Source organism: Paramisgurnus dabryanus, chromosome 21 (assembly GCF_030506205.2).
Source record: "Paramisgurnus dabryanus chromosome 21, PD_genome_1.1, whole genome shotgun sequence".
In the NCBI taxonomy this organism is placed as follows: Eukaryota; Metazoa; Chordata; class Actinopteri; order Cypriniformes; family Cobitidae; genus Paramisgurnus; species Paramisgurnus dabryanus.
The window spans coordinates 6722197-6749834 of record NC_133357.1 but is presented as its reverse complement, the minus strand read 5'-3'; the positions used below and the strand labels follow the sequence as shown (position 1 = coordinate 6749834).

Here is a 27638-nt window from a genome sequence, read left to right as displayed (position 1 = left end):
GAGGAGTTTCTGATGTGTTTGTCATCGGCAAAATGCGCAGTTTCTTTGTTGCTGATTAAAAACCGTTGGCTATGTGATTGTTTAAAATTGACATTTTTTCTACTTATTATTAATTTATTTTTTGCCTACATTTACTCAAATAATATCAATGTGAAAATATAAGTAAATCATACTTCAAGTTAGGCGTAAAACTTACACATTTTTGATGTCAAATAGAAATAATAATAATTTGAAATATGCAATTATTACAGTTTTAAAAACTTAAATATATTACTCTGACCTTTTTAAATATATTGACTAAAATAATCTGTAAATGTAATACTTATATTATTAAGGCGTATACATCAAATAATATATGTACATTTTACACAAAATATCTGTTCTATTTTTAGTAATTTATTTTCCAACTAAAAAAATCGCATAACTGCATTAAGAGATTTTATTAAGTTACTTTAATCATTTATTTTAGAGATATTTACAAAGCCACTGAATCATTTTTAACAGTGTGTACATTATGACCTTATTATTAAATGCATATAAATAAAAATATGTAAAACTAAATAAAAAAGATATCATACACGGACTGTTTGTAAGCATACGTTTTCTTGTTCGGTGCACGTGGGTTTAAATGCCGTTTTTCTAAATAAGAATTTTAAAACTTTATTGGTGGTAGTTGAGAAGAATTCCTTTTTCCATTTCTAAATCATTTTGAGCGCAATATAAATATATCATATTGTTATTCTTATTATATAAGAATACGCAATTTTTACAAACTTTTTAACATATAGAAAATACACGTTAAGCATGTTGTGTGTATTTCCTAATTACAAGCTTTTGATGAAATTGCACCAAAACTAAACGTGCATAAAAACATAAAAAAGTCATTTAAATAAGCGAAAAATATTTTTTATGAGCTCAAAAATTTGAATATAATGTGCTATTGCTGAAAATTGCCCATCTCTAAAGGAGAATATTCATCTTTAAAGTTTAAGAAACAAAAAAGTACTGATAAGCATTCTCAAATATATATATTCTGTAAGCACTCATTTATCCATAATGATGTAATTTATTTTTTAATAACATATTGTCGCTGTCGGGCAAAGATACTCTCTGGACACCAAGACCATGTCTATGGGTTCAAGAATAACAGAATATTGGCCATTTGAAACTCGAAACTCATCACTTTATTTTGTCCCATTGTTTTCCATTTTGCGTGTGGTAAAACTCCTGTGCGCGTCGTTCAAATTCATTGAAATTTCGTACACTTGTAGTTTAGCAAGTATGTATAATACAATCAGTCTGCACATCGTCTGAGGAAATCCGAAGTTGCGTCGAGGGGAACCAAGCTGACAGCCGCGACAGCAGAGATTGTCACGTACCTACAGAAGGGTATTGGAAAAAGCTTGCATCTGACCTGCAGCGATATCATTCTGGCTTGTTGGGATGTCAGCCAGCGAGAGTCATCTGATTCTGACCTTGTTCTTTTACTCCTTAGAGTCTAAAACCAGGAGGGCATATTAAGTATTCATTGTATTTTCATTTTAACAGAGCAGCTATGGTTGCGCGTTTCACACATCTCTCCAAACCACGTTGTTAACACTATGCTTGTTCGACTTCATGCGGCGCCGCAAGAACCGACAGCCGGATGACGTCAGAGTACCGCGAGAATGATTCAAGAAATCATATTTCGCCTCGCTCTCGCGATACTGTGACGTCTTCTGGCTGTCGATTCTCGGGGCGCCGCATGAAGTCGAACAAGCCTATTGACAGCAGCAAAAGCTACGCATGCGCTTTTAACTTGTAAAACTCAAAGGTGAATGGGTAATGTAGTCTCTGCTCTCGGTGGGACGAATTAGGTAGCTTGCATTGTGAAGGGCGCTTTGAAAAGCGGCAGCGCAGCCAAATAATTAAATTAAGCCTCTGATTTAAACAGATGTGCAAACGAGCGTTCTGGTACGTTAGAAGTAGGTTCTGGGCGCAGGGAGAGGCGGTGGTACGCTCAAGAGCTATATTTGGAAGTGGCGGTACTGGCCCACATTAAAGCACTGGCGGTAGCAAAGGTAGACGGCCCTTTGAAAAGCAAAAGAAAGCTGATAAAAATGAGAAACCTACACTGAAATAAATTGGAGTAGGATTTAGGCTACTTAACAAAATCTAAACATTTTTCACTCAGAAAATGCTAGTAAATATAAACAAAATTATCAGCAGCTTTAACTTTATTACTTTTTTAATTTTAATTCACTCTTTGTTTCAGCGATGTTTATAAATGTACTATATTTTTGCATTTTGATTACAAACTGTTCTACACTGAAAAGAAACTAATGTAACCTGATTTAATCACGTAAAACATGAGTCTAAACACAAGCACCACTTTTCTGAATGATGATAATCACAAACATCCCAGAGTTTGTAAATCAATTGTTTGTAAAACATATTTAATGCTAACTTTACTTAAAAATTCAGAAAATATTTTTTACAGTGTATAAATAAAAAGACATGAAGGAAGTTAATTCCAAAATGTAATTAATTGTACATGGTTTAGCTGCTTGTTTTAGCAGCTACCAGTGACAGAGAGTCAAGAAATTAAAAACCACCCACCCCTAGGTCTGCCAATTCTTTGCCAACCCCCAATGCTAATCGATCACCTCATCAAAGAAAACCGGTTTATCCAGTTTTCACCAGCGTGTTGGGTTTTAATATCAACCTTTGCAGTTTCTTTGTTAAAATGTAATTTAAGCAAATAGGCCTAATACATAAGCTGTATGTTATTTTAAATGAATGTTTATAACTTATAAAATTAAGTGGATATCAGGTAACTTAATTTGACATATGTTGATATAACCTAGGCTCTTAAGTCCCACGCAATCGCCATGAGACACACGCATTTCTGTCAGTTCACACGCTCACACACCAAACCTTGTAAGCTATTTATCACGCTGAGAAGTAAAATAGAACTTTTCCTGCTATACAAATTAATAAAGGAGGTGCTTGTATACAGAGCATTTCTGTCGAGTTTAGCAGTACATTTTTTAGGTGTGGTCAACTTTACGCAGCGCCACAAGAACCGACAAGCAGATGACATCAGAGTACCGCGAGAAATAAAGCGGAGGAGGTTGGTTTTAAATCGCTCTCGCGGTACTCTGATGTCATCCACTCATGTTTGAGTCTGTATCAGATGAAAATACAGATTTTGAGGAACAACTTATTGTTTGGAGATTGTCAATGGACGTTTCTGAGTGGTATGTTTGTTTTTTCAGTGTAGACCTGCAAAACGCCAAATGCATAAAAATTAATTAATATGGTAATGTCTTAGCATGATATGTTTTCTAAAATGTTTAAAAATGAACAAATCAGTTGTGCGAGACTACACAGAATTTTTTTTTAATGAAACATATTCAATGGTTACAGTGCCTCATGGTGGGGTTTAATCCCTGGTTCAGTTTACCCCATCTGTTTCACTTTGCCCCACAGCCACCGTTCTGGGAAACTGCCTAGCTTAGTAATTCAGGCTAATCTTTAGCTAAATCATTCACATGGTTTTATACATAGCCTATCACAAATATTTATGGTATGAATATTTAGACCTGGATAAATCTACTTTAACATAACAGCCTTTATACCTGGTATGTATAAATTTTACTTTGATAGGATAAAAACTGTTTTTTTTTTTTGTTAAAAAAATCATACTTTAATCATAACTCTTTAATTTGTCCTTCTCTTTAACATATAAATTATGGTTGCTACCTGTATTTGTGGTCACACGGCTACAAATCTGTATGGTTGCCTAGATAAAGGGGGTGGGTCAACTTACCCACTGGCTCACTTTGCCCCACTCTCCCCTACTTGGTATTGAGAAACGGTGTTTATCGAAGCCGGAGCGCGAGCTACAAACTACAGAGAGAGTGCGCGGGTGCACAATGGTGAAAGAGCAACACACGATGTAAATAATTATACCAGTGCTCGCAGTACAGACGCTTTATATTTTAGCGTACTGCGTACCTTCACTTTCTTTTGCGTGCCACCACTTCTCATGTTGCTGGTACTTTGCCTTAAAGAGTCAAAGGGCGTTTCTATGTGGCGCTGCGCAGACAGTTCGGCAACGAAGACATCAAAGTACCGCGAGAGCAAGTCGAAATGTTACAAATGGTCCGACTTTACCTTTGCTCTCGCGGTACTCTGATGTCATACGCCGACCAGTCAGCGCCGCACCATTTAAAGTCGAAAAAATATTTTTGAAAAAAAATGCACTAATAAAGATATTAGACAAGTTTTTCATGAAAGGAAGAGAGTTACTCCAAGAGGAAAATTTTATTGGAATTCCATTCTAAGAGATGTAATTTGGTGTAAAGCATGGTTGCTGCCCTATAAATTTTGTATTTCCAGGGGCGGATCTAGAAAATTATTTATGGGGTGGCAAGGGGGTGGCATGAGAACTACAAGGGGTGGCAATGAAGTAAGCGTCCTTGCATGGTTGTCGTGGATTCAAGAAATTATAACCTGTATATACTATATTCGGTGAACACTGGACCTCAAATTTTTATAACATTAATAAACGCAACAACAAATGTTCCTATAAGTAAGAACCCAAGCAGCTACCTTTAGCATCTCTGTAGCACCCTTTGTCTTAATACTAAGTTAATACATACAGCTTATCAATATCTAAAAACACTGACTGGTTGAACATAATGGTATAAAGACTGTTATATAAATAAAATAGGATTGCCTAGTTTATATTAATGTAAAACATATTTGAAAGGCAAACATCTCTTTCTCTCATAACCCTCTTCTTTAATCCTTTCACTCACTTGATGATGGATTTCTGTCTTTTCACTTCTTTTTAGCTCTTTGCCATCCATATGTTTCTTTCCTTCATTACTTCATCTATTCCTTTCCCTTCCACAACATATTTTTCTGTTTAATTTGTACCTTCCACTCCCATAGTATTTGATTTTTCTATTATTTTTGGTAAAAAGAATGGATATCAGCCTTTCTTTTCATAATATCCTGGAAAATGCCGCATTAAGTTGTCTTTCAAGCTTTCTAAACATACACAACACTGAATAGTTTTGTCTCCTTAACGAAGAAAAATAAAAACATCAGACTATATCATAACGATCGATTTCATATGCACATATGGAATATTTTGATTGCTGCAGTAGCTAACAAGACATGACGGGCTAACTCTAGAAAGAACTGCTTAAAAGATATTTACTGCTTACACAAACCTGCACTTCAGTTATAACTACCAAGCAACTACCTCGTGCAATATTTAACATCAGTTTAATTTTTGTATTTTTATCCTGATGCAACATTTATCTATAAATATGACCATATTTAGTACTCTGATTTGCTGATGTGATGCTCAACTTAATCACTTTAAGACACTAAAGAGAATTTGTTTTGGCATCATGTGATGATGTGAGGTGCTTTATTAGATCAGAATTACTTTCTAAAGACGTCACGTGAAGAGACTCTTTCTTCATGGGCATAAGTTGCACGTTCATAATCATTCTTGCCTTTCACCTCAACAATGGAAAAGTAACGTTTGTGCTTTTTATACTTTGTGCTTGCATCCGCTACCTTTGTTTTGAGCTCGTTGTACTTCCCATCGCTCTGTTGTTGCGGGTTTGTGCGACTCGGATCACGGATGGACTGCAGCGCGAGAACCGGGCTGCATGTGAGTGCCTTGGATGGGGCGATGCATCCTTTCACCGCAGTTTCCAAACGTCTCCAACCACGCCAGAAAAGATCGCTAGATTTGTCCTAGTCGCTTTTTTAATAAAGTCGCTAAAGGGGTCTAAAAAGTTTCTTAATCTAGCAACCAAGTCACCAAGTTGGCAAATCTGCGCGGATTTTTTTTACACTGTAAAAGACTTTCTGCTCGGACTGACTGCATGCTTGTGTATGAACTCTGCTGCCTCTGGTTGGCTAACGATGGAAGTTAAGCCAATAACCATCAGCTATGTGGTTGTCCCACCCCGTCTAAGACACACACACCAATCATCGTCAGATATGTGTCTCCCACCCCCAAACACACGCAGAGAAAAACTCCATTGCCTTTCTGGTTAAAAGAGCCTACTCGGGTATAAATTATATATTTTAGGATACCCGCGCTGGGGTGGCATATGGGGTGGCAATGCTTTTATTTAGGGTGGCAACTGCCACCCCGTGCCACCCCGGTAGATCCGCCCCTGTGTATTTCAAATAAAGTGAGAGAAATTCATTTGAAGATATTACACAAAATATACCCAACTAATTTACTACTTTCTAAATTTATGGACATTGGGAACGAATGTTCATTTTGTAATAATACTGAGGAGTCTTTATGTCATTTATTTTTTGATTGCCAAAATGTTCAGGCATTTTGGAATGAATGTTTTTCTGTCCTATCAACTAAAACTAACACAGTCATAACATTTAATATGAAAGATATTATTTGTTACTTTGAGAATGATGAAAAAAACATTTACAATTTGGTAAATTTCTTCATTTTGTATGGCAAATTCTTTATTCATAAATGTAGATTGTTAAAATCTTATCCTTTACACCTGGTTTTCTTAAAAGAAATCACTCTTTTAATGAAGTCTCTTAAACTTGTTAAAAATGTAAAAGGTACATGTATTGTTAATGTCTATGAGTCTGTATTTGGCGTCCTGTGAATGTCTTCTATTTTATTTTTATAACTATTTTGTTATTCAACTTTGGAAGTTTCTATTTTGATGCCTGTTTTCTGTATTAATGTTCATATGTTCTCTAATAAAAAAAAAAAAAAAACATTTAAAGTCGAACACACAAAGCGTCAAGGCAGGGCCGCTGGAAGTCATTTTGAACAGGGGGTGCTGTGAATTTTTTAACCAAAAAACCTATGAGCCTATAGGCCTATTTAAAATACATTTTAAAAATAAATACATTGAGATTTACTACTTTATTGTCATATACACTTCAGGGCACACAGCCAGGGTCTGAAACACACAGACATCATCAGTTCTCAGATGAATATGCGCTATTAATCAGAAGCAAAAATACTTATCCCAGGGGGAATTACTTTCGTTACAATTTACATACAACATATAATATTATAACAACATATAATATTAATTAAACTTCACAATTTTCAATGTCCATGCGGACGAACATATTTTACTTTCGTTTTTAAGTTAGAATCACACGACAGATGTAAAATATTCTCACATTAACATACCTAGTATATTTTTATATAGATCTTTTTTTTTACTAAATAGTACTATTACTGTCTTTTTTAAACTTATAAATAATTCATAATTTGAACAAAAATAATGATGGGTTTAGTTCTGATATTGTATACTTTTATAAAGAAATACATGGTGTATAATTACATTTTTAGAATAGGCTTTATATAAGGTTTGTACTGTAAAAATACTCTATTTGTTACAAACAAAAGATAAAGAATTTACAAACGTGTGGAGAGCCATTTCAGCACTTGGACAGCGAAATGTTTTTTTTAAAAGCATTACTTAAAATGTTTTCTCATCTCACCATATCTACAGGTGCAGAGTCATTATATACAATAAATCCGTTGGGTAGCATTTAAAAAAAACATTTAAAAGTAGATGCATTTGTTTAAAGCAAAGCATTTATTTACTTAGCTACAGATGAAGCAGCTATTTAAGCCTTCTAACGTCTCATAATTGATCATCATTTATGTCCAAGAGACTCAATAATAATCTGTTACATTTTAATCCTTTAATTTTTCATATTAAAAAGCGTTTTTGTGCTGCTGCGCATCCATGTATGTAATAAACAAACCCGCGTTGTCATTCCGTTAATACGCATATTATCAATGCGCTCTTTACTCGCGCAGAAAAAACTCGCGTCGCGCATTGCGCCGGTTGTATAATAGAAATTCCAAAGTCTCTCATGAGCTAGAGGACGAATGTCCAGGGAGTTCAGTATTTCTGTGTGGGCATGCATCAGGGAAAGGTGTGTGAGTCTTTTCTGGGTCATGGTGCTGTACCAATGTCTTTAAAAGACGCAAGACAAAGAAAGTGCGCTCGGATGAGGCCACGGATAGGCACAGTAATGAAATTAAAATCCAAAATACACGTAATAACCTACGTGTGTCAAAAATAATTTCCTAAAATATTCATAAGTAATATATCAATTGTGCAAAATATTTTTACTTAAAAAAAATATATTTCTCGCTTTTCCGCGACCATGCGTCAAGGTCTGGAGGAAAAGGATACCCGCCCGGTGCCGATTGAGCATGTAAGCATATGTTTTCTTGTTCGCTCCACGCAACACGGTTTTAAACGCCGTTTTTTTTTCTAAAGAATAATGTTTAAACTTTATTGGTGGTGGTTGAGAATAATTTATATTGCAGAATAATGTATATTGCATTTTAGCGCAATATAAATGTATCATATTGTTATTCTTAATATAAAAGAATACTAATATATTTTTTACAACATTTTTAACTTTAAAACATACATATAAAGATGCTTTGTACAATAGCTTTGCTTCTGACAACAATTTTCTGTAATAAATCAGTAAATCAATCACAAAATGTGTTGAAAGTGGCGAATAAAATGCTTGTCAATTCAAACAAAGGTGTATAAAACCGCTTTAATTAACAATAACTAAACTGTGCTCTTTTGCATACCTCTACTTTTCTCATGTCTTTCTTTATGCCACCTTTATCTTTTTAAAATCTTGCCACTTTTAGAAATAATTTGTTTGCATTTTTTGTATACTGCACACTTTATTTGCATCAACTATACCCATAATAACATTTTCTACGTTTTTCTTTCAATAAAAATAAACATATTTATTATTGTCTTAACTTAAAACTTTGTTTTTTAATTTATAAATTAGATTTTATATAAATAAGTTTTAAAAGTGTTGACTGCGAACGTCTGAGATAAGATATCTGGAAGGACAATAATAACAAGGATAATATACGCCTATAATATATGTACATTTTAAATTAAAATGTCTGTTCTATTTCTAGCAATTTATTTTGTTTTGACCAACTAAAAAATACATAAGTGACATTAAGAGATTTTATAAAGTTACTTTAATCCATTATTTTAGTAATATATTTACAAAGCCACTGAATATTTTTACTGTTATGAATAACGGCTGAAAGGATAAAAAAAACCATAACACTGACTGCCTATATGCGCAAGAAAGGTATTATTAAAGTTTTAAATATGTAAAACTAAATAAAGATATCATATGCCCACTGTACAGTATGTAGGCCCATGTTTTCTTGTTCGCTCTGCGTGGGTTTAAACGCCGTTTTTAAAGAATATTTTTTAAACTTTATTGGTGGTGGTTGAGAAGAATTCCTCTTTCCATAAAGCAATTTAGCGCAATATACATGTGTCATATTATTGTTCTTAATATATTAAGAACAATAATACTACTATATTTTTACAACATTTTTAACTTTAAAACATGTATTTTTATACCACATGAATCTCTTTAAAATATTAATACTTTTAGAAAAACGGACATAATTATTAATATTATGAACAAACAATGAAACGGTGTCAAAATTCGACAACACAAATAATTAAGATATACATTGTAAATAGAGTTAAGTGTATTAGGCTCACACTAAATTCTTTGTTGCATTTAGTATAAATGCCCATTGCACGTACAGTCATCTTTATATATGTATGCGCTGTTATGCTGGCAAGAATTGGTTGACGTCACTTTGCTGTTTTAATAGAAATGTTAAATATTCAGCAATGCCCTTATTAACTTCTGGAAACAACCGCAATGACAACGCATATAAAAATGTAGTTTTTTATGCGCCACCTGGTGGATTTTCTGTGAAGCGAAACACATTAAGGGAAAAGGGAAAGTAGCCCCCCCGAAAACACTTGCAGAATTCTGCGTGACTCCGCGAGACGATTTGGCGAATGCCGCGGGAGAAAACGCGCGTTTTTAAAGGCCACATCTGTAAGTGGTATTTATTAATACCATATTTGTCATTATGCCTGTACTGTGGTTGTCACAGTGCCACTAAAATGTGTTGCTTTTCAATACAATATACAGCTACCAGTTTAGTTGCATAGCTTTCAGCTGTGTGCACACAAACCGATAAAAGTCGTTTATGTTTGAACTGATGCCGCTCGTCCCTTGAACGCTGAAGTTATCCCCGATGCTGAGCTGAATGTACATAGTGAGGCTAAGGGGTGGAGGTGGGTTTGCGATAATTCCGGAGAATGAGGGTAAGGAGTCTTAATTATTTATAGAGCTGGTACTAAGTTGTTGTGTTGATTAGTGATTGATAACCAGCCGTGTTCATTGATTAATGATCGAGAGCCAGCCGTGTTCATTGATTAGTGATCAAGAACCAGCCGTGTTCATTGATTAGTGCTCGAGAGCCAGCCGTGTTCATTGACTGATCGGCTCTTCCCAAACCTTGTTTATAAAACATAATTTAATGAGTTCGCCTCACTGACAATAAAGTGGGCCTACTGATATGCGTGTGTGGAGTGCTGTCTCGGGCGAGGGTTCCAAGCTCGGAAAAAAAACCCGAGTTTGGAACGTTCGTCCCTTGACCTGGGAAGGAGCCCCGGGCCTGGGGCGTGCCCTGACCCGGGTTACCCCCAAAAAGAGCAGGTGGTGCAGGACAACTGCCTGATCAACAATTCCCCAAAGAAGGCTGGCTTGAGAAGCAAGGTGCTGGCCCTGTCCGAGGAAAATGCTGAAGCAAGTGGGTAGACATTTGAAAAGGCAGCTCTGGAGAGCGGGCATTGGTACAAAGTGATGTGAAGAGACAGGTTGGAAAGGACAGTATGAGGTGGGCAGAGGTTTGGACCCAAAGGCTGTAGTTCTAAAGAATCTGATGGAGCAAGTGCTGCTGCTTGCCAATATGTATAGTAATAGGAGAAAAATTGAGCTCTGAAGGAGAGCGGGAAATCTCTAAGGTAGTAGGTGAGGAGCTGTAAGGAGCAAGGTAGGACACTCCAGGGGAAGGAAGCAGTTTGTGCCCTGTGACGGGGCTATGCTCTAGAGGAGCCAAATAAGGCAAAGACGGGAAAGAAGAAACTCCAGCTGAGGCAGCGACAGATGCATGAATTCTGTGCAGAAAAATGAGAGGGAAGCACTGGCCCCAGCGGGGGCGGTTGCTGCTGCGATACGGGCTTCGAGGTTGGAAAAAGTCTGCTGCTGCAGATTGAGAGGAAATGGCACGGGCCCCTGGGGGGCGGTCGCTGCTGCGATACTGGCCTCAGTTGGAAAGGGGAGGTTTTATTGGCAGAGCATGTGAAAGAAGCACGGGACCCTGCGGGGGCGGTCGCTGCTGTGATACTGGCTTCGGAAAATCGACTGCTGCAGCAGAGCAAGATAGAAGCACGGGCCCCTGCGGGGGCGGTCGCTGCTGCGATAATGGCTTTGATTAGTGATTGTGAAGGAGTCTGTTACGGTAGGGCTCGATGAGATTTGGGGGGTGTCAGCTTTGAAAAGTTGCTGGTGCTGGCTTCTGTGGAAGTGGATCGAGGTTGATGCTGGGTTTAAGGGATGAAGTGTAATCTTGTATCTGTTGGCTGGGCTGTGAGTGTTTGGTGGGCTTCTTTGATGAAAGCAAGGTCCGCCCTGATGTCATTTTTGAAAGCTTACAAAGACTAGGGCCTAGGGTTTGAATCTGGGAGGCCAAACTTGTTTTAGGTGCTTCTGAAACCAAAAACGGGTTACTGGACGGTTGAATTCATCTCCAGAAAGTGGGTCGGAAGAGGATTTAATATGGGGGCAATGGTAGAAGATGTAGGCTTTGAGAATTTGGTAAGATTGGATGGGAGTTTGAATGTTGAAAAAATATATATGGTGTCCTTTCATCATTTGATCCGTCTTGCTGTGTTTCATACAAAAATTAGGTTTCGTTGTCTATTATAGCTAGATCGGAGACTGTTGGGTGTAGGTTTGGGTCGAAGGTGGCAGAAGCGCTGAATTCTGAACAAGGGAGGAAACCAAAAAAGGCTAACACGAACATGGCGTCTAGGGTTCGGGCAGTATGTACTGAGTAGTAGCCTTTAGCTAGAAATTTTGACCGAATTTCTAGGGTTATGGGTAGCCTAGGATCCGAGCTCTTGGGTTGTTTTTTTTCAATGCCTTTTAAAAGCATGGTGGTCTGGGTATTTGTGATGGCAGTTGAGAGTGAACCTAGCATTAGTTTGTGAAAAAAATGGATTCCGCTAATGTACCCTTTAATTGTGCTGATCCGAAGGTGTTTGACATATGCAGGTATGATATGAAGGAGGTTATATTGAGTAGAGAGAAGTTGGCTAAAGGGATATGGTGTAAATGATGGAAAACTCTGAAGCTTCTCCAAGCTGTCAGATAGGTTTGAAGAGTTCCCAAGGAGACAGCTTGGAGTATAGTATCTAGAGAGGCGGTCAGAAGGTCTTAGGGTTAGTGTGAGTGAATGATTTATGGGAATATTAGTGTTGAATAGGGAAGCACTGGTGATGGGTGAAGATCCGCTTCTGGTGCCAGCTGCCTGAATTTCTTCTTCTGCCTGCACTTCAATTACTGAATTACCACAAGCCAATAAATGTTGATCCTTTAACATAGACATTTTCATAAAGGGTCGTAACATTTACATATATTTACTCTACTAGCTTAAATTCCCTGAGTGATCAGATATTAAACAATTCCGAAAAATCTACAATCTACCCTTAAGTTTAGAAATCATTTGAAAAGTGATTGGTGTGTCTTAGATGTGCTTGTGTGTAACTGTACCAAGTTATATATTAGTTTCTATAGACCATTTTACTGTTTGTTCACAATAATGACGTGGTAGCATATGCGAGCACATTTAGGCAACGGAAGTATGGCAAGAATCAGCAATGAAGCAACACAGAAAGAGAAAGTTATATTAAAAAGTTGACTTTATCAACTTTTTCAACACAGCTACCAGATCTGTGTACTATTGGGGAGTGGATAGAAGACGTTAGCAGATGGCCAAAAATAATTTTCCCATAAACATATACGTATATTAGTATATTATATTAGAGCAACCAAATGCAACAACCAGCCATTTTGATGCTAGGAAACCATTTTAATAAACTTAGGGAATGGGGAATAACACCACTTCTGTTGCCTAAATGCGCGCGCAGCTAGGGTGATGACCAGATAGACTTCATTTTACTGCATGCTTTTGTTAAAAACATGCGCACATACTATTTTTAGAGTTTTTGCATGTTAACAACAAACACGAAACATTTACTTTTAGTAAAAGGGGTCATATGATGTTGATAAAAAGAACATTATTTTTTGTATTTGATGTTATGCAATGTGCTCCTCTATGCCCCGCCTTTCTGAAACGTTTCGATTTAAATGAAGCTCACTGTTCTGAAAGGTGTGGTGTGCTCTGATTTACCAGCTATCCAGTGCGTTGTGATTGGAAGAATACCTCAAGTGTGTGATGAATATTTTAACACTCCTTACTATGTTTGGAAGAATAGCTCCCAAAGCAACACAGTTAATAATATCTTTGTTTGTACACTGAAACAAATAATCCAACTCGCTGGATTTACTAAAAAAAAAAAAAAAAAATATAGTGCATCATTTTTGCATCCACTTTTTTAAGTAAGTTTTACATGGAATTTTAAGCAATTTAAGCAATTGCAATTTTTAAGTAAGTTTTACATGGAGTTTTAAGCAATTTAAAGCGTAACTAAACCCCTGTTCAGAGCCTGACTGAAAAAAGCAAGAAAAGTGGGCAGACCCCGACGTAGATAGAGGGGATGAACTGAGCTCGTACAAAGGGTGTGGGGAGATCGTAACAAGGGCATGGTGAGCTTTAAATTGCTTACGTAGGGTTGTACCACTTACGTCACGCGTAGTGTTCAAATTATGTCAAAGCTTATGGGGGTCCCCTACCTAAGCCCCACCCCCTGGCCAAGCCCCACCCCCCTCATTATAGGGTCGCTGTGATTTGACAAAGTAAGATGTGATCCTGGATCAACAATCATCTGATCCTGGTTTTAATCAAAGAAAACCCAAATTACCCTTAACACAAACCCCTCAAATTAGTGTGAAACACTGCAAGGCCAAAAATTTTAAACAGAATAGGGGTGAAATAGGGTGGACCTCAATGCCTACTCTCAAATTACATAATTTTACTAATAGTGGTTAAATGGATTACATTGCGTTTTTTAAATCATAGATCGAATAATTTTCGGATCAGCAAAACTGGGGCTAGAAAAATAAAATAAGAACAAATTAAGAAATGATGAGCATATAAAAATAGAAAAGAACAAAGTACAAATAAAGTCAAATCTAACAGTAGTATTTAGGTAGAATCCAAACATTAACACTGTCTTCTTTATTATATAAATTAAATATAATTCATATTTTTAAAGATACAGAAGTGATTTTTCGTTCTTTTCTGTTGTTTAAACATAAATGACACAAACATAAGCAGATAAGAACTGCTACTTTCAGACCAACACAAAGATTTGACTTCTTTCTGAACTGTTTGCACTCACTTTAAGACATAACTGAATGTTTTTATGAGAATACGTGCCAAGACTGTGATATTTTAATATAATTTTGTGTTTGCATGCTTTAGAATCGTGCGTCTCCGTGCGTCCGCTTATGAGTGTGCGTCCATTTGAGTATGTGTGCGCGCCATTGCCTGTGCACACACAACACAGCTGAGCTTACTTTAACATCTTGCACTCAAATTGTTTAAAATCGCTTGCATTTTAACATTTGCAAGGTTTAAAACCACACATGTAAAAGATAAGCTTTCTATAAATAGTTATTTATTTCTTAATGATGCGTATTTGAGCGATTCGTTTTAAAAAGACTATAGGCTAATTTATTATAATTTATGCGTGATATCTTCTGCTTTCCCAATAAAATATTTTGTGTTTCTTGACTTGGTGGACCAGCTGTCAATTTGAGTGTGTAGCCTCGCCACTGTTATGAGATAATAGTTTGAAAAGAATTATAAAAACCCTAACCCTAAAGATTACTAAATATTCTTACCGTCACTGAGGTGAATATAATCTACACGACACGCAGACAGAGACATTAACTCGTCTGTCAATTCCTCCAGAAAACAGCGGGAGGCGCACTTGCGAGTTTATATTTATTTCAGACTGAAATCATTTGAATTAGTTTATTGCGAAATTGGGACAACTAACAGACAGTAGCCTTTTGTTTTGTGACAGCGCAACATGAGAATTTTAAATTCATGTTGTATTTTAATTTTAAAGGGGCCATGGCTTTTTCCATGTTTAAGCGCTTTGATTGGATCCCCAGTGCTTCTATCAGGGGCGTTGCTAGACATAAAGATCTACTGGGGCACAGGCCCCCCATTTTTTGCTGACTTTTTTTGAAAGCCTGCTGTGTGCAAGAAGTGTGCAACACTTACAATGTATTTCACTGTAAAAAGATTCCGTAGAATTTACAGTATTACTGGCAGCTGGATGCCAGTAACTTACTGTAGATTTAAATTTATGTTAATTACCTGCAACAGTTTGTTCAAAGTTAAATGAAAATCAAACATTAGCAAGTCTGTATCTTTACAGAATAAAACTAAAATAACAGCCTCAAGCAAAGCATTCTGGGAAACAAATCTGAAGGAAAAACCCAGAAAAAGGTTGATGAGGATTTTTGGTTCCCAGAATGCTTTGCATGAGTCTGTTATTTTATATTTTTATTCTGTAAGACAAAGACTTGTTAATGTTTAATGTTCATTTAACTTTGAACAAATTGTTGTCAGTAAATAACATCAATTTAAATTTACAGTAAGTTACTGGCATCCAGCTGCCAGTAATACTGTAATTTCTACGGGAATCTTTTTACAGTGTTTGCTTAACCCACTATTCTACAGTGCAACAGTTACTGCAAAAGATACACAAGTGTAATCTTCATCATACCTAACATTATTAACATGTTTGGAGGCATAAATTGCATAACATGTTTGGAAATAATGACAGCATTATTATATTTTCTACATTATACAATGATAGCAATGATTAATAACTTATTCTTACAAGAATATTTTAAGAAACCAGTCATTTTATGACTGCTATACTAAATAATCTCAGTCATAGTTACTGCTAACTGTTATGCAAGTTACTGTCCTAGAGTTAAATATTAGTAAACTAAATATTAATTTCATATTTGAAAATACAGAACAGTATAACACATACATCTGTGGATTTTCTCAGCAACAATGCAATTCTGTAGACTTGACAAGAGGTTTTCCTGAGATTTTCCACCTAATGTTTGAGACCTGACTTAGTGAGGGTGTGTCTTACATTCCTTAAACTCATCATTTCTCCAAAATATTTCTGATGTACATCTACAGAAGCCAATAATGATCGAGTAAAAATATGATTAGCATTATTATTTAGAAACTTACTTTAGTCTCGTCGTGTTTTAAGCTAACTCAATCGCGTGGCATCACATTTTGAATGTGGTTGTGCGTAAATGAACTCAAAGACGCGCGCGGACATGGATACGTGCGTGCACGCGTCAATGCAACTGCTTCGTCGCTTATACAAGCGTAAATTGGGTAACTACATTGCATATAGATCCGTTTTTGCCGCGATTGTCTTTGTAAAGGATTGCACTAGTTCACTGCTAAAATTTAAACTTGAGATTTACACCGGGGCACAAAAGATTTACACTGGGGCACGTGCCCCAGTAAAAGGGGTCCAGCGACGCCCCTGGCTTCTATCAACCTAGAAAATGTGAAAAAGATCAACCCAGTAAGTAAGTTTTGGTTAACCATTCTCTACAAGCACATGAAAAAATAGGTAGTTGAAATTTGGCTCTCCTTATGATGTCATAAGGAGCTCTTATTATAATAATCCCACCCCTTAATCTGCACTATCAAACCACAGCACTGCCATTTAGTGCAGAGAAAAGCACAATTGAGTTTTAATTGCAACAAACCACCATCGTTATGATCAGTGTTTGGATTTCATCAGCTCATTTGCATTTTAAAAGACACACCCAAAACGGCACATTTTTGCACACACCTACAAAGTGGCAATTTTAACATGCTATAATAAATTATTTATATGGTATTTTGAGCTAAAACTTCACATATGTGCTCTGGGGACACCAAAGATTTATTTGACATCTTAAAAAAGTATTGTGCCATGGCCCCTTTAATAAAAACCAGGTTTATGGGGGGTCCCTCGAGGCTTATAGCAGGTCCGGGACCCCCCCAGACCCCCTTCAATTCTAACACTGGTCACGTGGTACCGCAACATTCAATAGGAAAATTCACCTGCAGTAGCCATCGTTCAACCTGAAGAGGGCAGCACTTAGACGTTTTTACACCATATATTGTAGCATTGAAAAACTTTATACACAAATGTCCAAAAAGTTACTCAAATCAATGAAGCACTAATAAAGCCATATTCTTAGAGATCATTAACTATAAAAAGTTGGTTTAGGGTTTAGTTACTCTTTAAGCTTAATTTTTTTAAAGCAATTGGTTAAACTTTCATGTAAAACTTACTTTAAAAAAGTGGATGTAACAATGATACACTATATTTTTAAGTAAATCCAGCGTATTATTTTTACCGGAACACTTTCTTCAAGCAGTGGTACAGGAAAAAATCTGCATCTTTCAAGAAGACTTTTTTATGCAAGACAACGCTTCATCACATACATCAAAGTACTCCACTGCATGGCTGGCCAGTAAAGGCCTTAGATATGAAAAACTAATGACATGGCCCCTTCTTCACCTGACTTAAACCCTACTGAGACCTTTTGATCCCTTCTTAAGCAGGACATTTACAGTGAAGGTAAACCGTACACCTCTCTGAACAGTGTCTGGGAGGCTGGGGTTGCGTCTGCACAAAATGTTGGTTCAGATCAGATCAAGAAACTGACTGAATCCGTGAATGGAAGGCTTGTGACTGTTATCGAAAAGAAGGGTGGCTATATTGGTCAATGAGTTTATATATATATTTTTTTATTGTTTTTTTTGTTTGTTTGTTTATTATTCTCACTTTAACAGGTGAAAAAAACAAGTGAGATGGTAAAATCTTTGTTTTTCATTTAGTTGCCTAATAATTCTGCACACTAATAGTTGCCTAATAATGATGTACATAGAAATATTCTCTTAAGAAAGCCAAAATTTCACTTTTACTACTTAAATGTTCAGGTTTGAGGGTTTGTTAACCTTTTGATTTGACCAAGAGCACTGTAGTTGTACAATAATAAAATTAATCCTCAAAAATACAACTTGCCTAATAATTCTGCACTCCCTGTATAACGAGCCCTTTATGCATTCGCGTCGACATGCAAACACATATGCAGTATCCATGTGTGTAACCACAGGTGCAGCGCAACCCTCAATGAAGAAGCAGCTTGGCAAGTTTAACTCACAAGAAGAAGAAACAGCAGATTGTTGTGTATGTTTGGGAAGACCAGCAGTTATTGAAGTAAATAAACAGCGGTAATCAACTTGGTCGTAAACCCAAAATACCTATGATGCAGTTTTTAACCTGATGGGAGGGGTTCTAGTGGACCAATCACAGTGCTTGCGTCTGCGTTGAACTGATGCACTGTTAAAAATTTGGCAAGGTACACGTCAGGCAGAAGCTATGGATAACCTACAGCGTAGCTACGGCGTAGACCTCAAACACTTAAACGTGAAAATGATAATTGCACCGGGTTTTAACTAGCAAAAGACACTTGCGTCTGTATATGATAGGGCGCAATGCATTTTTGCAACTTCCCAGAAATGTTATGATGATATGATGGTATTTTGGCCACAAGTAGTGGCCACAAGTAGAGATCTAGTCTCTGGAAATTCAAATATGAAAACTGAATCAGTGTCATGTTTTGGTTGCATAATGTCTTACTGTTGTTGTTGTAGTTCCTGGGCATTTTAAATGTAACCTGACTTAAGACAAAATCCAATGTTATGATTTAATAGTAGTGATTGCTGAGTGGTTTTAACAAATGTAAATAAAACTTACCCAAGATGTTCCTTTGAACAACAATTTCTGACGTTCCTTCGTCCACTGACGTTCTTTCCTCCACTGACGTTCTTTTCTCTACTGACGTTCTTTCCTCCACTGACTTTTTTTCGTCCACTGACGTTTTTTCCTCCACTGAAGTTCTTTCCTCCACTGACGTTCTTTCCTCCACTGACAGTTTTTTGTCCACTGAAGTTTTTTCGTCCACTGACATTTTTTCGTCCACTGACGTTCTTTCATCCACTGACGTTCTTTCCTCCACTGACGTTTTTTCGTCCACTGACGGTTTTTCGTCCACTGACGTTTTTTCGTCCACTGACGTTTTTTCGTCCACTGACGTTTTTTCGTCCACTGACGTTCTTTCATCCACTGACGTTTTTTCCTCCACTGACGTTTTTTCCTCCACTGACATTTTTTCCTCCACTGACGTTTTTTCCTCCACTGACGTTTTTTCCTCCACTGACGTTTTTTCGTCCACTGACGTTTTTTCGTCCACTGACATTCTTTCGTCCACTAATCTTCCTTTATTCACTGATGCCTCATACAAGTCACAGATAATAAATGAATCCTCTTCATTCTCAAGTATTTTCCTAATCCTTTGAAATAACTCAGAGTGCCATTCTGATTTTTTTTCATCAAACTGAAGATGTCCACCTCCACATTCCTGTATTAACTGATGAATAGAGTCACATCTCTCTTCCTCACTCTCTCTCTCTTCATCTGTTAGCACTATGGTGCGTTTACTCGCTTGTTCACTGAATTTCTCCAGGACTTTATTGACTCTGTTTCTGTCCTCTTCACTGAAGTCATGATGTTGTAGGATGAGGATGATGACATGAGGTCCAGGAGCAGACAGAAACACACACTCTTTCACTTCATGACTGATCTGATGATCTGTGAGGTTTAACTGAAGCAGGTGCGGATTATTAATGACTGTGATGTGTTTGTCCTCCAGTTTTCCTCTGACTCTCTCACTGTGCTGCTTAACATCATCTGGAGGATCTTCATTCTCAAACGCTGATCTTTTTAGGATGAAGTTTCTCACTCTGTTGTTTTCTGATGCACTCTTCCCCAGAAGAATAATCCTAAAATCACTCACTGGAGCAGAGATCACATCATTTAAGTCTAGAAATAATTTGAAAATTAATTATTGTGTCTTTATAAAGTATGTTTTGTATATTTGCCAGGTTATAATGGGTTTTCATACCACTTATTTTAAAAAGTTTGTTGTTATACAACAAATCATTTATTAGACTTACTGTCAGGGCGATCACCAAATGGACTCTGCCTTTGTGTGCTGACTGCATCTAAAATAAAGCAAACATTACTTATTACTTACTATTTTCCACAATAGAGCAGGGGAAAATGAAAGAATATCTGACCCTAGAAAGACCGCACTCATAGCAGACTATACTATTGTGTTATCTGTATATAGAGTCTATAGACAGGTAAAAATGAGAACCTGTTTGACAAGGTCCAGACTCAGTAGACACGCCCTCATTAAGAGATAGGCAGACCCATGAAGAAGGATTGTCTTCACAATCTGTGATCAAAACACAAGTCAGAAGTACAGTTATGTTCCTGGAGCTGCTGCTGTTACACAAAATGGCAGCAAACCAGTATCAAACCAGCATGGACCAGCATGGGAATTATGCTGGTCTATGCTGGTTTGATGCTGGTTTAGCTGGTGGTCACTAGCAAACCAGCACCAAAACACAACATATGCTGGTCTTGCTGATATGCTGGTTTTTCCAGGAGGGGTGGCACTGCTGAAAAAAACATCATAGACCAATATTATTCTTATGCTGGTCCATGCTGGTTTGGTGCTTGTTTAGCTGGTGGTCATGCTGTTTTTTCCAGCAGGGTGCTGTTCAACATGCACAACGCAATGTATTTATATAGTCATAAGTACTAATGCCTATTTTAAGTCTATGTCCTAATATATTTCTTTAAAATAATAAATGTCTTTAAATGTATGTCTTTAAAGTATTATGCAAATTGTTTAAGCTCAAAATTAATTGTTCAGTATAGAAAGGACTTGTTTATGTTTCTACAGTATAAATCATTAAATTCAGCACAGTAGTATAATATCACACAAAGTTAAGTTACCAGGTGAACTTAAATGTATCCAAAAATAAAATGAAAAAACATAAGTAATGAAAACTACTATAACAATTGCATTAAAATTAAGTGAATCTAGCATAACATTTTAAGTAACTATAGAGCCATGTGATTTCCCATGATGCCTTTCCAGCCAAAAAATATGACATCTGTCGTAGCCATTTTGTGAAGCACATGGCAAAAATCCAACTTCAAAATGTCCTTTTAACAAAAAACAAAGTTTTTCTTGTTGAAGGGCATTAATTCATTAATTTGTGTTCACTGAATGAAATAAGCATAATCATCCTGCTAACAAATATCATTTGTTGACTGGAGTTTTAAGTTTTTGTCCAATTTGTTTACCCAACTTGCCAAACTGAGTAATCTGAACAACCAATAAAAAAAAACAATGGTCTGAATAGTTCCCAGCATGGATTGTGACATGTTCACTTCTATGGTTAATATTTACTAAAAAAGATGACTGTTTTAATGTTTGCTGGCTTTATTTATGTTGATATGTTGTTGATGTTAGTTATATGTTGTATTTAGAGTTATTTTGAAAAAAGTATGTTTGTTCATTGTTACCATGATTGAGAAGTGTGTGCTCAGTGTAGAGGGCAACACAGTGGGTTAGCGCGCATCATTGTTTCCTCATAGCAAAAAGGTCTCTGATTCAAGCAAGAGCTAAGTCACACAAAGACTTTGTTCAGGAGACCTTTCTGTGTACACTCCCACAGTACAAAACATGCAGGTTTGCTGAATTGGGTATACTAAATTGCTTTAACTTCACACTAAAAAAAAATGATGTGTTGGATTTACTTAAAATATATAAAATGCTCCGTTTTTGCATCACACTTTTTAAGTAATCCCAACTTGGAATAATTTTACTTAAAAAAAACAAGAAAATATGTGTTATATGAACTTAAATATTTGAGTTCATCAACATTCTTTACTTAAAAATGTAAGTATATTGTCATGACTTTGGTTTAATTGACTGCTGTATTTTTGTTTCTCTGTTTGTGTTTCTGTGTTGTCAGTTTCACACGTGCGCGTTTTTGCCACAGGTGTCATTAGTGTCATTTCCTTCACCTGCGTCCCTCACCTGCAGCTTATTTTCATGCCCAATGGTTTAGTATTTAATCCCTGTGTGTCTTTCGTTCTTTGCAAGTTCGTCTTTGTGTGTACTCGCCAATTTACTAGCTCTGCTAGTTTCTAGTCCTGTCCTGTCCTGTCCTGTCCTGTCTCTGTTTCCAGTTTATAGATTTAATCTCTCCTACCCCAGTCTGTGCTCTCTGCTACCCGGGAGTTTTGCTGTGGACTTGGTTTACTCGACGGCTCTCTGAACTGTTTCTCATCCTCCAGTTACGGACTACTCTCCATCTGCCTGCTTTACTGTCTGCCTGCTTTACTGACTGCCTCTTGTGCTTGCAGCAGCGCACACTCGCCGCGGCTTTGCCGCTGTCCAGCAGGAGGGTCCTTCAGCACTGAAGCTGCCAGGCCTCTCCCTTCAGCACCACTAACGCTCTCTCTCTCTCTCTCTCTCTCTCTGCCTGCCGCAGGATCCCCTCTTCCCATCTGCCTCGAGTGCCTGTAGCCGGACTGTTACATTATTCCTGGCCTTCTGTAGTTGGCCCCCACATAAACTCTCTCCCACCGTTCGCTGTCTGGCCGGAGCCCGAACGTGTGTGGTTTACCTCCCCGGTGCATGTGTGTGCTCCCCTCCTCAGCCGTCTGCCCTGGTGTGGCTTTATGCCCAGACGTGCCATTGTCTGTTTGCACTCATTATTATTTAAATAAAAACTTTCTGTTATCTGCATCGGGATCTTCTGTTTTCTCTGAGCCTGACATATATAAAACACAGGTTTTCTTGTTAATTTTAAGTAAAACTATCAAAGTTGGGAATACTTAAAAAGTGTAATGCAAAAATGGTGTATATATATTTTAAGTAAATCCAATATATCATTTTTTAGAGTACTGTATTGTACATCTTGACAGACTATCTGTGTACAAAGACTGATCATGTTTCGAGTCAGTGGTCACACCCTCTTTAAGAGAAGGAGAAACACAGAAAAAGAAATCATGATGTGTTCATAAACTGTGATTGAAACACAAGTGACAATATAGTACACTAAAGAGTTTGTGTCAAAGACAGCAATTATCAGAAGCCAGTCTGTGTCTACACCCTATTAAGTACACTGTAAAAAATGTACATGTAACATTGTCTTACATATACAACAGTTACAAACAGTATGAGTTATTATTTGTGTAATCTACATTCTTCTGCACTGTTATTGTTTTGCGATGTTTTACTGTACACCACTCAACTGTAAATGCTTTAGTAATGTACAAATATCGGTCCTGTCTATAAAGCGCCTGAAACCATGGCCGCGGGAAGTGGGGGTGCTGCGGGTGCTGCAGAACCCCCTGTTGGCAAGAGGGATTTTTTTTAAGTAAAAATATTTTACACAATTTATATTTTACTTATGAATATTAGGAATATAAGGAAATTATTTTGGATTTTAATTTCATTACTGTCTGTGCCTGCCCATCTCCGTGGCCTCATCCGAGCGCACTTTCTCCGCCTTGCATCTTTTGAAGACTTGGGTACACAGCACCATGGCCCAGAAAAGACTAACACATGCCCACACGGAAATTCTGAACTCCCTGGACATTCGTCTCCTAGCTCATGAGAGACTTTGGACTTATACAACCGGCGCAATGCGCGGCGCGAATGTCTTTACTATAGTAAAGAGCGCGTTAGTAATATGCGCATACAGTATTAACGGGTTGACAACCCGGGTTTGCTTATCAAATACATTGATGCGCAACAGAACCAAAACGCTTTATGAAAAATTAAAGGATTAAAATGTAAAAGATAATTATTGAGTTTCTTGGACATAAATGATGCCGATTATGAGACGTTAGAATGCGTAAAGAGCTGCTTCATCTGTATAGTAAATAAATGCTTTGCTTTAAACAAATGCATCTATTTTTAAATGTTTTTAAAATGCTACCCCACGGATTATAATGACTCTGTACCTGTGGATTTGGTGAGATGAGAACGTTTGTAAATTCTGTAACAAAGTATTTTTAGAGTACAAACCTTATATAAAGCCTAATATATTCTAAACATGTAATAATACACCATATATTTCTTTATAAAATAACTAATACCATTATTATGAATTATTTATAAGTTTAAAAACAGACAGTAATAATACTATTTAGTAAAAAAAAATCTATATAAAAATGTACTGTATGTTACTGTGAGAATATTTTACCACTGTTAATCGACATGAGATCCTAACTTAAAAACGAAATTAAAATATGTTTGTCCGCATGGACATTGAAAATTGTGAAATTTAATTAATATTATATGTTGTTATAATATTATATGTTTTATGTAAATATATGTATGTATATCTGAAGTTGTAACGAAAGTAATTCCCCCTGGGATTATTAAAAGTATTTCTGCTTCTGATTAATAGCGCATATAGGCCTATTTATCTGAGAACTGATGATGTCTGTGGGCTCTATCTTACACCCGGCGCAATGCGGCGCAATGCAGCGCAATGCGCGACGCAATTCTTTTGCTAGTTTCCACCCTGCGCAATTATAATTTTCACGTTTAGCTCCGCGTTGTTTAAATAGCAAATGCATTTTGCCTCCTTTTGCGCCCATGGGCGTTCTGGTCTGAAAATGAGGTGTGTTCAGGTGCATTGTTGGCGCGTTGCCATTTTGAGGCAACTAAAATAAGACTAGGACATTGACCAACTGAAACCTGCTCTAAAGTCAATGGCGCAATATGTTTTTTTGTTATTTAAAGAGCGCATTAGTAAAATGCGCCTAAACGGGACGACAACGTGGGTTTGCTTAACACATACATGAATGCGCAGCAGCACAAAACGATTTAAAATATGAAAGATTAAAGGATTGAATGTAAAAGATTATTATTGAGTCTCTTGGACATAAATGAGGACTAATTATGAGACATTAGAAGGCGCAAAGAGCTGCTTCACCTGTAGCCTGGTAAGTAAATAAATGATTTGCTTTAAACAAATGCATCTGTTTTTAAATGTTTTTTTTTAAATGCTACCTCACGGATTTATTGTATATGATGACTCTGTACCTGTGGATATGGTTAGATGGAAAACATTTTTAAGTAATGCTTAAAAAAAATGACGCTGTCCAAGTGCTGAACCTTGCGGAGGGCCGTTTGTAAATTTTTTATCTCCTGTTTGTTACAAATAAAGTATTTTTACAGTACAAACCTTTTCTTACATACTTGTAAATTATTTTTTGTTGATATTGGATAGCCATACATTTAAAGAAAACGGGTTTTAAATGTTTAAAGGTTTTAATGAAAAAAATAACAATTTCAATAAAAGTGAAAAACAACACAATTATTTAACATTAATCTTAAACTGGGGTCCATCATCTAGGGATTAGAGATAGCGCCAGCGCAACTGGCTTTTAAAGGGGATGAGAGCTGAGACTATCATTGATTTATTGCACGTTATGACCAAAATACTCCCATTAATCATTAAAAAAAAAAAAATAGGACCAACCATTTTCGACCATGTGCTCGGCGCACAAACCATTTTCGTCGTTAAATTAGCAAAAGTGCATTCGGACATACCCATTTAGACCTTGCGCTGTGTGCTTTAGACCCTGCGCTTAGATCGTTAAAATATAGGGCCCTGTGTGTTTCAGACTCTGGCTGTGTGCACTGAAGTGCATATGACAAAAAAGTATTGAAAACTCAATGTATTTATTTTTAAAATGTATTTTAAATAGGCCTATAGGCTCGTAGGTTTTTTTTGTTAAAAAAAAAAATCACAGCACCCCCTGTTCAAAATGACTTCCAGCGGCCCTGCCTGAAACTGAAACATGTTGTACTTTAAACAATCACAAAATGGCTGACTGTTCTCCCTCAGATTCATTATAGCACAGGTAAGATGTCTGCTAAAGATCGGTGTAAAAACATCCGATATAGATCTTAGAAAGAGCTGTTTTACATACATTCTAAATTAAAAAATGTCTTGCAGATGCCTTTAATATGCCTACATTTTTTAGAAACGTCTCAAATATGTATTGCAGATGAGAAACAATCAAAAATACATCTTGCAGATGTAAACGCAGACATCAAATAGACATCTCCGAGATGTATCTGCTATCAGGGTTAAATTATTACATTATGAAAGATATCACAGCTGCTTGCATATGTTTTAACTGCAATCACTAACATGTTGTGCTAATAAATATACTTCCTGTAGTAAAGAGGCTTGAGAGACCCATACGGCAAAAAATACATTTCTCTAGCCAAAAATATTTTTCAAATACATGCTAAATATGGTTAAACACGGATAAAGAAATATAACTTAAACTAAACCAAGTAAACCAATGAATATACAGCAAATTGACACACATATATTTATATTTACCCAAACTTGACGCCATTTCATCTTCAATAAAGTAACCTTGAACCGTTATCTTGTTGAGGTGAACCTCTAAAAGAGAAACTGACTCTCACACAGTGTTCACTGCTCTCTACTTCCTGAGCAGGAAGGGGATATACGCTAAAGTGGACTTAGTGATTCTGGCTTTGTCCAAACACATACACTTGCTGTATTTACACTTACAAAACGTTGACTACTTACATTTTCCTGTATTTGGCCCAAGTGTTATAGTGGGTGTGAACATCCCAAATATCACTCTTAAATTTAAATAATTGGCTATTCAATACCCTTTAACATTTTTTGCATTTGTCTATTTTCTTTTGTATTTTTGTGTGGCCCCCTTAGAACCTTCTGGGGGACCCCTGAGGGTGCCCGGAGCACAGTTTGAAACCCTCTGATCTGAAAAAATCAGAAGCAGAATTATTTGCACCCAGAGGCGTCATGCCCATTGAAACTGAGGGGGCACGTGCCCCCTCGTTTTTTGAGCCAAATGGATTTTGCATGCCTTAAAATAAAAAAAAGCTTCCATTAATCTTTTACTTTTTTTATCTGTTTAAAATCAACAATTTTATCAATTCTGTGCTGCATCTTTGTCACTTTTCAGAGATTTTTCCCTTTTTGATAATGTTACATTACTTTATTCTGACGGCAGACGCCAGCGTCTGGGTGCGCTCACAAGCAAAAACATCCAAAATATAAGTCTTGACTAACTTTTATATCAAATACTATTACAGGAAGTAATTAATATATTGTAATTAATTAATATATGCCTAATTAATATATTCAAGATCTAAATAATGTGCAGCAAAAAAACGAACATGACATCTAAAAACGTTTCTTTTATATTTGTTCTCAATTGTTTCACTTCATTTCCAAAGTTTTATTCAATCACAAATTCTCTCTTATGCCACTTTAGTGTTGTCACACTCTTCAAAAGCAGTGCTTCAATTTAAAATTCACTGCATGTTGCATGCTTATTTTTCTCAAATGCATGGTCTTTGTGGTCTATACATGTCAGATTAACAAACCACACGAGAGCTGTTCAGACTACATAAGCTTGCAATGCAGTTTGTTAACTTCCGTTGGAACAATGGTTTCAGGAAACACAAATCATTGCTGTAATGATGAA

At 36.6% G+C, this 27638-nt stretch overlaps 1 protein-coding gene across 2 annotated transcripts in view; it reads right to left on the bottom strand.

Moving 5' to 3' along the window:
- Window positions 1-26547, bottom strand: part of LOC135750271 (interferon-induced very large GTPase 1-like) — a 61311-nt gene extending 34764 nt beyond the window's left edge. Inside the window, exons 1-3 of one of the 2 annotated variants that reach the window (XM_065269062.1) lie at window positions 20413-20488; window positions 20210-20257; window positions 18951-20048 (exon numbers count right to left, since the gene is read on the bottom strand). In XM_065269062.1, the coding sequence (XP_065125134.1) occupies window positions 18951-20048; window position 20210 (1099 nt within the window). In that variant the 5' untranslated portion in view covers window positions 20211-20257; window positions 20413-20488. Of the gene's footprint in view, window positions 1-18950; window positions 20049-20209; window positions 20258-20412; window positions 20489-26494 lie in introns of those variants that run through there. The other variant, XM_065269063.2, reaches the window with a different exon arrangement.
- Window positions 26548-27638: the final 1091 nt, after the last annotated feature.